This window comes from Sycon ciliatum, chromosome 5, assembly GCF_964019385.1.
Source record: "Sycon ciliatum chromosome 5, ocSycCili1.1, whole genome shotgun sequence".
In the NCBI taxonomy this organism is placed as follows: Eukaryota; Metazoa; Porifera; class Calcarea; order Leucosolenida; family Sycettidae; genus Sycon; species Sycon ciliatum.
The window spans coordinates 19,986,803-19,996,387 of record NC_088647.1 but is presented as its reverse complement, the minus strand read 5'-3'; the positions used below and the strand labels follow the sequence as shown (position 1 = coordinate 19,996,387).

Genomic DNA, 9,585 nt, shown 5'->3' with positions numbered 1-9,585 from the left:
CCATTCTATGCACTCCGGCCGCCATGGCACCATATCGGACAGCGGATCTCAGCAGAGAGCAAGTGACTCGGCCACTGCACGCCGATCCATGCGCCGATCCCGCAGGCCAAGCGCCGAACCGAACGCCTTTGCCCTAGGTACGTTGTTCGCTTAGTCTTTTAAAATGATTTCCGACGCACGTTTGTGGTCTATCACGTACCGGGGCAGTTCATCTCAGTGAGTATCGTAATCCGATCCGTCACCCAGGGATACCTTCTATAGCGTTTGGTCAGCTTGTTTGTGTGCAAAAAAGCTAACCCTATCAAAAAGAGGTTTTTGTAACACGCAGTTCCCTAAGCCTATCAAGATGAGAATATGTGATAGCTTGAAGTTAGTAGAGGTGCAACTGGAAAATTATGACATGAACCAAACCTGCATTATAAATTTATTAGTTTTAAGTGTGAGCCATTGCTTTTCTTTCTTGCCTTGTGAAGACTTTCCATGCACGGTTGGCTGTCCTCCGACGCGGGATGTTGTGACGACGCACGGTGACTGGTACATAGCCAAGAGCACGCCAACGGATGTGCTCCGCTTCCTGCCAGCTTGTGTGGGCCAGACCGCTCTGCTCGTGCCATCCATGTCAACGGTGTGTACGTGCGCGCGCGCGTGTGTGTGTGAGTGCGTGTGTGTGTTTGTGTGAGTGTGTGTGTGTGAGTGTGTGTGTGTGTACATGTATGTATGTCCATTGATTGACTTCACTCGGTACGCTTACGAACCTTTCTCAACGACTTTACAAGCGAAGCTATGCAAGTGTCTGTACCATTGCAAGTTCATTTCTGGCATGGGTGCGTGTGTATGTGTGTGTGTGTGCGTGCACGTGCGTGTGTGTGTGTGTATGTGTGTGCGTGCACAAATGAATACTAGTACACATGAATATACATACGTGCATTCTCCTGAGTTTGAAAATCAAGTAGATGACGTGGGACTGTTGCTGGCGCAGCTTTCTTTGGTCTCTCAGCTGCATGTGCAGCCTAACTGCTGAGCTGACCTTGATCTCTTCTTGTGATGTGCGTGTCTGTAACAGATCTGTGGCTTTGCGACAACTCTCAGCCATGGCCGATCGTCGACCATGCCCGTGTCGAACCGCAAGAAGGAGGATCTTCTGTCCAGTCTGGAGCATTACTGTGATTCAACGGTGGAGGCCGAGCTCTATCGCCAACTCTGGGTTGCTTCCTATGAGAACAAGTCGCAGATTGAGGTGAGTGGGGGGGGGGGGGGGGGGCACCATGACCACTTTTTTACTTGTTCATTTATTATTGCAATGATGAAATAGGATTTGTCTTTTCTGTTCGGTAAACTTTATTACATATTAATTATCTACTTTTGTACGACTTGTGTGAGTAGTTACAGCCCAAGGCAAGTGCCCAGATCGCGATTGTAGCGTTCCATGTAGCTTTTCTTGCTGATTGTTTCGAACTTTCGATGCTTGCCTGGTGGTGATGGTGTGTGCACATGTGTGTTTGTGTGTGTGTGTGTGCGTGTGTGTGTGTGTGTGTGTGTGTGTGTGTGTGTGTGTGTGTGCGTGCATACACGCGCCTCGCTGCTGTTGGCGTATAGATCTTTGATGTGTTCTCGAAGGGCTCGCTACGGCATACGGGCAAGAGCTGTCCACTGGACGCGCAGGATAGCGTCTATCCAATCGCCACCATCAAGTTTGTTCAGACGGCGCGCATCTCGAGCGTGCGAACTCCGCGGCGACACCGACGTCTCAGCGTTAGCGTCAGCGTCGGCGAAAACACCACTGGTCGTCACCCACCGGCCGGCAGTGCACCGGTGACACCCCGAGGGGCCAAGCCTGCGCTCGGCAGCAGATACAGTGCATTTGACGACGCCAGCTCAGTGTCTGCTGCCCTCAAGTCACCGCTGTCGTGTCCACCGAGCAATGCCAAGCGGCCGGTGAGACCAACGCGCTCTACGACGTCCAACACATCTTGGGATGTGCTGAGCTCCACCGGCCTGGGTAGGGACGGGGATGATGCAGCGATGGAGGAAAGTGGTGTTGATGATTCACAAAGACGCAGGGGATCTTCGTCCTTGTTTGTGCCGGTCGCTGAAGAGATATCCACCATGTGGATTGCTCTGAGTGTTGAAGGTGGCGTGTAAGTTGTGATTAATTACAATGCACATGCACATGTACTATACTTTCATAGCCTCTGTGTGTGTGTGTATGTGTGTGTGTGTGTGTGTGTGTGTGTGTGTGTGTGTGTGTGTGTGTGTGTGTGTGTGTTTGTGTACGTGTGGGTGTGGGTGGCATTCAGTCGGTCAGTTGGTCAGTTACTTAGTTTGTTTCTTAGTCAGCCAAACATTTCATGAGTCCAGTCATGTAATGCGTTACATGCATAATTGCTCCAGTACATCTAGTGTTTGTCATTTACTTATCGTGGCTGGGGTGCTCCCGTAGATGGAAACTTTGTTACTTTGTTTAAATAAAGGACGGACAAAATGTTCACTTTGTTTAGGTAACTGTTCTCACATCAGGGCTGCTAACTGCTGCTCTCTTGCTTCCTGCAGAATACTGCTGTACAACACAGAGGCTACTCTACTGGAGAGACTGCACATGGAGTCCAGGGGATCCATCCTTTGTGTGTAGTAAGTCATTATTATATGACTCATACCAGTCACCTGATCGCGGGCAATTCTAGTTTAAAAAATCATCACTTTTAACCAGGGAGTTGTCAAATACCAGGTATTTGACGACTCCCTGCTTTGAACACATCGATGTTTGATTACTGCATACTATGATGTGTGCTGCCAATGAAGGTACTGCCCTTATTGTACTTGACTACTGCTTGACATTTATGAATAACTACTGCTTGAAGGAGTGATTATATCTGACATGTGATGGTGTACATGTAGCTTCTTGTGCCCACATAACCATGACAAACTGGTAACAGAATCACATCATTTCTAGCTTGCTGTCTCCTTTAGTGATTATTTAATGGCTGATCTGTGGGTTGATTTCCTGTATCTGATCTTGCTGCCGTTGTTCTTGTTGTTTCTCTTGTTCTTGTCGTTGTTGTTATTTTGTCTTCATAGCAATGCCTTCAATCGTGTTTTCGTCGGCCTATCAGATTGCACAGTAGCAGCGTTTGATCAGTCGGATGGTGAGTGTGATGCTGGTTCAACCTGCTCCTCCTTTGAGCAACCACTGCTCATGTTTACAATGCAATGTAAACAATGAGTAGCCTTTCTGGTGTTTTCTGTCTCGAGTACATGAGTAAATTTATTTGTTGGTGACTTGCTCAATTTTTGAAATGGGTCTGGTTTAACCATTGGGAGCTATTGATGTACTCATGGGCTCCCTCTCAGTTTCTATGCACATGTTTTCACAGAACAATAGGGCAAGACTAGTTTATTGCTACTCGCTGTGCACGTGTTTTCTGTCACTGCTTAGACGATGCGAGCGGCTGGAACCTTCATCTGTGGCAGAGCACGGCGCTGGAGTGCGTGGACGAGGGCGACCGTGTCTACTTGTCCTCGTGGCACGGCTCTTCCAACACCATGTGCATGGCCAGCGTGCACGAGCAGCTGTGGTGCACGTGCGGCAGAACCGTGGTCATCATGGATCCGCTGGCGCTGCGCATTGTGGTGAGTTTGCGGTCAGTACAGTAGTGGGATGGCGTGGGGTGAGCGTCCGCCGTCCCCATAGCCCATTAAGCCGTCATGCATACGGTGCTTTTAAACACAGCTTTCTTTGCTGGCTGGTCCACTGGAACATGCACAATATAATAATGCGTAGAGATGATGAGATGGCTTCTCTTCCGAAATACGGAACTTTCATGCACAACACGGTCACACGGTCGGCACATGGCAGCGAATTCTCGGCACATACACATGTACACATCGCAGTGCGCGGCTGTGAAGGCATCTGGGCGAAAAGCGTACAATCAGCCTATTTGATTGGCCCTTAAATTGGTGGTGAAATAGTCTACTCTTGCTGTGCTCAGTCAGACTCTGTACCAGTGATACCTCGTAATGCGTTCTGTAATTATACTAAATGTACCACCACATACAGTTTAATTCTTATCGGCAATCGTGTCGGTGCATTGTGCAATGTTCGTCTCCGTTATTTGTACCTGTTTACAGTCATCGTTCCGGATTACGTTTCCGCCAGTGTCACAGCTGATCTCAGTCGGCAACATCGTCATCTTCGGCTCTCACCTGTCACCGTTCATCTTGTTCTATCATTCGGCAACGTGTCAGCTGCTGCAAGACTTTGACCTGCCTGGCTTGGCACAGCTTGTTGGTAAGTCGGGACGACATCACCCTGAAAGAGTGTGCCATGATCCATTGTCCCGCTTCAGTGCAGTACCCCACTACTGTACAGTACCCCAGTGTCTGCTCCAGCGCCGGGTGAGCCGGGTAATCCACCCAGTTGGGCGGCGCTTGGACCCGGTTGAAAATATAGTACCGGGTCACCTGTGACCCGGTTGGTACTTTACACTTTCGAACTTTGAAAGGACTGACTACATGGCTTGTATGTGTCAGATACTTGTTCTTCTTTCGTAATTTTCTATTTCCTGTCCTCTCACTGGAGCTCGCGCTATTCCGCCGACTTTACTTGACACTTGACTGACTCACGACTGCCATCCAGAGCACACGAGAAGTCCAAAGTCGGCGGAATAGCGCGAGCTCCGGTGTGGGGAGCAAACCCTTTCTTACAAATCATCGCCGAAGTCGCAACCACTACTTCGTCCTGTCCTCTCTTTTCTAAATGCGGCTTATTCCCGTAGCTATGCAGAAGACGTTACTTCAGTAACGTCTGGCGCTAGCCAGGGTCCACACAGCTTTAATTTGGTGTTTGTTTGTTTGTTTGTTTGTGTCACGGCTCGAGCTATCCCGTATCTGTCCCGTATCTGTGACTACAAAGGCTCTACAGGATTGTACATAACAGCTGTCCACAATATTTGTGGGCTCCTGTATCTGTCCCGTACCGTACCAATATTCGTCGTATTATATATACGACTCCCTGATGTAGAGGGAGATTTGGAAAGAAATAGGGAGACGAGGAGGAAATTAAATTAGAATAGACGCCGAATAGGTGATAGGATGCGTCAGCATAAACATACTTTGGAAGAGAGATCCCGTCGTCTCCAAAATAAGCGCGAACGAGCGATTCAGCGCCGGTCATAGGAAACGTCGGAAGAGAGATCCCGTCGACTCCAGAACGCCCGTGATCGGCAGAGTCCGCCGGTCCCAGGCAACGTCAGGACAGACATCCCGTTGAGTCCAGAACGCCCGTGATCGGCAGAGTCTAAGCCGGTCCCAGGAAACGTCAGGACAGACATCCCGTCGAGTCCAGAACGCCCGTGATCGGCAGAGTCAGCGCCGGTCCCAGTAAACGTCAGGACAGACATCCCGTCGACGCGCAGAAAAACTAAATCTGCAGCCTCTTTTGCCGTCGGACAGGATACGTATTTTAGGAGACTGTAAAGTTATGTAATGTCCAAATTTCGACGTGAGCAGCAGGTCACTCCCGTTGATTTTTCGACGTGCGAGCCAAATAACGTGAGCTGAACTTTCGCTTCCCAGACATCCCGTCGACGCGCAGAAAAACTAAATCTGCAGCCTCTTTTGCCGTCGGACAGGATACGTATTTAAGGAGACTGTAAAGTTATGTAATGTGCTCCACAGGCAACCATGCATTCGGCGTCGTCATTGGCTCAACAGGTCAATGTACATGTATTACTAGAAAAAGGCCAGAAAATCCGATTACTGTATTAAAATCAACAAATTTTCGCTGGCGATTTAATTTTGCTGATTTCGCCGCTTGGTACCAACTGGCCAAAGTAAATCGCAGGCCAAAGTTTGTCATAATGCATGATTGAGCAATGGATGCATGTGAGAGCAAAAATACCGATCGATTTCAAATTTGACGTGAAATTGCGCGTCACGTCGGAAATAACGTGCATCTTAACCTCTCTAATAGAGAGGTTTTTATTTCTCATCGGCCAAAATTTGTGGATTTACAGTATAAGGAGATAAAAAGAAAAGAAGGAGCAAACCAAAAGTAGATGATTATTAGAGAAATAACAATCCGCAATAAATTCTGCAAATACTTTTGCCTAACTCATAATATTCAAACCGATTGAAACGTTTTTGCAATACAGTGATGTGGCCAATCAACGGAAAAATACATTTCCATCAGTTCTTATAACATGTACGATGAGCTAGGCAAAAAAGCATAAAAGCATAGCGTAGGGCCCTGAGCTTCCAAGCTCTCTCGTCCATTCGCCTTTATATCATTGGGCCTAGTTCCCGTTTATTGTCCGAATTAAAATAAACCAACCAACCAGGTACAGGTGAACCCAGCTCCGACCCGGTTGAAATGGTTGCGCCAGGTACACGTGTACCCGGCTGTGCTACAATCCTAGAGCAGACACTATACCCCCCCCCCCCCCCCCTGCAGTGCACTACCCCACTACTGTACAGTGCCCCCCCCCCCTGCAGTGTAGTACCCCACTACTGTACAGTGCCCCCCCCCCCCCCCCACTGCAGTGTAGTACCCCACTACTGTACAGTGCCCCCCCCCCCCCCCCCCCCCACTGCAGTGTAGTACCCCACTACTGTACAGTGCCCCCCCCACTGCAGTGTAGTACCCCACTACTGTACAGTGCCCCCCCCCCCCCCACTGCAGTGTAGTACCCCACTACTGTACAGTGCCCCCCCCCCCCACTGCAGTGTAGTACCCCACTACTGTACAGTGCCCCCCCCCCCCCCTGCAGTGTAGTACCCCACTACAGTACAGCGCCCCGGTACAGTGTAGTACCGGTACATGCAGAGGCCATTATGAACCAGTGGCAGTGTGTTTATACCCATTGTGCTGACCTGCAATCATCGCCGGCAAGCTTTGACTGATTTATTGGCTAATTTTACTTCACCTGATGTGCAGGTACTTCTGCCTTCCCTTCTCATCTAACCTTTTGGCCAAACTCTCACAAAGAGATAAAGAAGTTCAAAACACCTGGTGCACTTCTGTTGATCATGTTAGTAGATTGTGGGGCAGATTGAGAACTACTTCAAGTATTAGTGATACATGTACTTGCACATTAGGAGGAAAAGCAAAGCTTCGCCTTGCCTCTTGCATGCCCATACCTCGACTAGTTAGTCTAACAATTAGACTGCTTTTAGCATACTGTTAAGTCTTGTATAAAAGCCGCACTTGAATAGCAGCCGCCCTCGAATAGAAGCCGCAATTTTGGGCCCATCAAATCACACATAAGCCTGGTTTTAGTGTTGACATACATAGAAATACCTGTGTTGTATAGAAGCCTGTCTCATATAGAAGCCTGCGAAATTTCACCAAGAAAGTCATAGAAGCCGCTGCTTTTATACAAGACTTTACGGTAGATCCTTTCCCCTGCTCTAGCTCTTTCGATACTGTGTCTGTTTGTGTGTGTGTTTGCCCAGACTCCACACCATCTCCCCTGCTTGGCGTGGCATCCATGGCAGTGAGCGGTACGTCACTGTGGGTCGGCTGCTCCAATGGCGTGCTGCTGTCGCTGCCACTGCACGCCACACATCGTGTGCTCAAGCAGGCTGACGACAGCAGCTTTGCGGATACCTGGCAAGGCCAGAGCGGTGTAGTGTCCTACACGTCGGCAAAGGTCTCACACTGGTGTCACATGGGGCCAGTCGTAGGTCTCTCGCCCGTCACAGTGCCTAAACAAGGTGAGTGGCTGTGAGAATGACTGTTGCCTTGCTCCTGCTGCGGTTGCTGCTGCTGCTGCTGGTGTCTTTCTTGGATATGAGGTATGATCACTTACTTAGTAGTGCAGCACAGTTGTCAGTATCCTGTCGTTAGGGCGGTTTGGTCATTTACTGACGAGTGAGAAACCTGAGTTCTTCAACTAGTCTACAGTCTACTGTGAGGGTGAGTCTCATCCAGGGAGTAGCAATATACTGGTACTTTACTACTCCCTGCTCTCATCCAGAGAGTAGGGATATACTGGTACTTTACTACTCCCTGCTCTCATCCAACAAGTCAGGTATCCTTGCCTCGTTTGCACAAGACAACTTGGTAGTGGTAGGCCGGGCCGAGGTTCGTTGCTGTTTGTCAGCAGAATGTTAGGTGGCATGTACATGTTGATACCAAGCTATAACCCCACACTGCATACATAATGTCATGTTGATACCAAGTTATAACCCCACACTGCATGCATAATGTCATGTTGATACCAAGCTATAATCCCACAGTGCATGCATGTACATGCGTCAATCCAAGATATACGGTCAAGAACCGTGATGAGTGGCTACCACCTCTCAAGCCTCAAAGGCAAGATTCTTGAATGAACGAGTAGGACTCGTTTCGTTTGAGTGATCTAGCCTCTCTAAATGTCCCACTTCCCACTTCCTTCCCCTGCATGTTGGTGCAGTGTGCTGGGAGTGGTTGAAATGCTAGTTGCTGACGCGTGCCTGTCCACAACGTGCCTCGCTGTCATGGTCGCCGTGTTCTTTGTCTTTCACAGGCACGTCGCCAGCATCCACCTACGAGGTGGTGTATTCGTGTGGCATAGGCACACTGGATATGCGCGGCGCAGAGGCGGACGAGCTGATTGAGCGCAAGCGAATTCTGGTCAGCGCCGATCCACTGCAGCAGCTACCGAGCATTGCCAATGACCCGCTCAATGCCTTCCAGCAGCAAGGAGAGAACGCCAAGGAACGCACAGCCTCAGACGGCGACTCCAATCACATTGCCATCATGACTTGGCGCACGACCGGCTAAAGAGCACCGTGTGCGGACAAGCAAGCGCAGGCACGTCTTGGTTTGGGGCTGTCCAACCCGCCCATTGCGGATGCGCACACACATACACGCACGCGCACACACACACACACACACACACACACACACACCACCACCACCACCACCACCACCACCTGGCATGTTACTCTCAACTCAGCATACAATCCTCTTGCGGGCCCAGCATATTTCGCTCCGTTTCATCATGTTTTCTTGTCCCCCGGCCCTGTCTGCGGGTCATTTTGTTTTTATTGTTCTTTGTTGTATGGTTCTCCCTATCTGTCCATATTTGGCACAGGCTGCACACTGGTTATCAACTATTTTACTCTGCGAACACGTAAGGCAGTAGTGCAAGGCTGGTCCTTGCAATGTGCTCACTGCTGTAATCAATTTCCCACACGCATTCAGAATTTTATCTTACCTCAAAGATTGCCGTGGCATATATCCAGATCTTCACTTGCACTCGATCACGACAGATTTCTCAGTCAGTTTTATTATTACACATGCATGTACATGTATATGTATATGCATGTTCGATTCTTTGGATTCAGTCGGGACCTTATTTTTTTCATCAAGCCAGGTCTTGACTATGAATGCACTGTACGCATGGTTTACTCAATCTTTTTGTGCATGCATTCTTCCGTCAATGCTGCATTCCATTATAAATTCCACTGTTTTTGTTTTTGTTTTGTATTTTTTAGCTTCGCTCAAATTTCTTTCACAGTGGTCCTGTGTTCTTGTCCTGATTTTAAAATCTCCATGACTGTGTACCATTCGCACATACTCTGCCGGCCAGGCCCCGAATG

The 9,585-nt window shown here is 49.0% G+C and overlaps 1 protein-coding gene across 1 annotated transcript in view; it reads left to right on the top strand.

The window, feature by feature from the left end:
• Positions 1-9,537, top strand: part of LOC135817965 (uncharacterized) — a 23,010-nt gene extending 13,473 nt beyond the window's left edge. Inside the window, exons 15-24 of the mRNA XM_065331267.1 lie at positions 1-137; positions 474-625; positions 1,064-1,237; positions 1,597-2,138; positions 2,551-2,628; positions 3,076-3,143; positions 3,434-3,627; positions 4,126-4,285; positions 7,450-7,710; positions 8,508-9,537. The exon at positions 1-137 is cut by the window's left edge and continues 12 nt beyond it. Of these exons, the coding sequence (XP_065187339.1) occupies positions 1-137; positions 474-625; positions 1,064-1,237; positions 1,597-2,138; positions 2,551-2,628; positions 3,076-3,143; positions 3,434-3,627; positions 4,126-4,285; positions 7,450-7,710; positions 8,508-8,764 (2,023 nt within the window). The 3' untranslated portion in view covers positions 8,765-9,537. The remainder of the gene's footprint in view (positions 138-473; positions 626-1,063; positions 1,238-1,596; positions 2,139-2,550; positions 2,629-3,075; positions 3,144-3,433; positions 3,628-4,125; positions 4,286-7,449; positions 7,711-8,507) is intronic.
• The last annotated feature ends 48 nt before the right edge of the window (positions 9,538-9,585 follow it).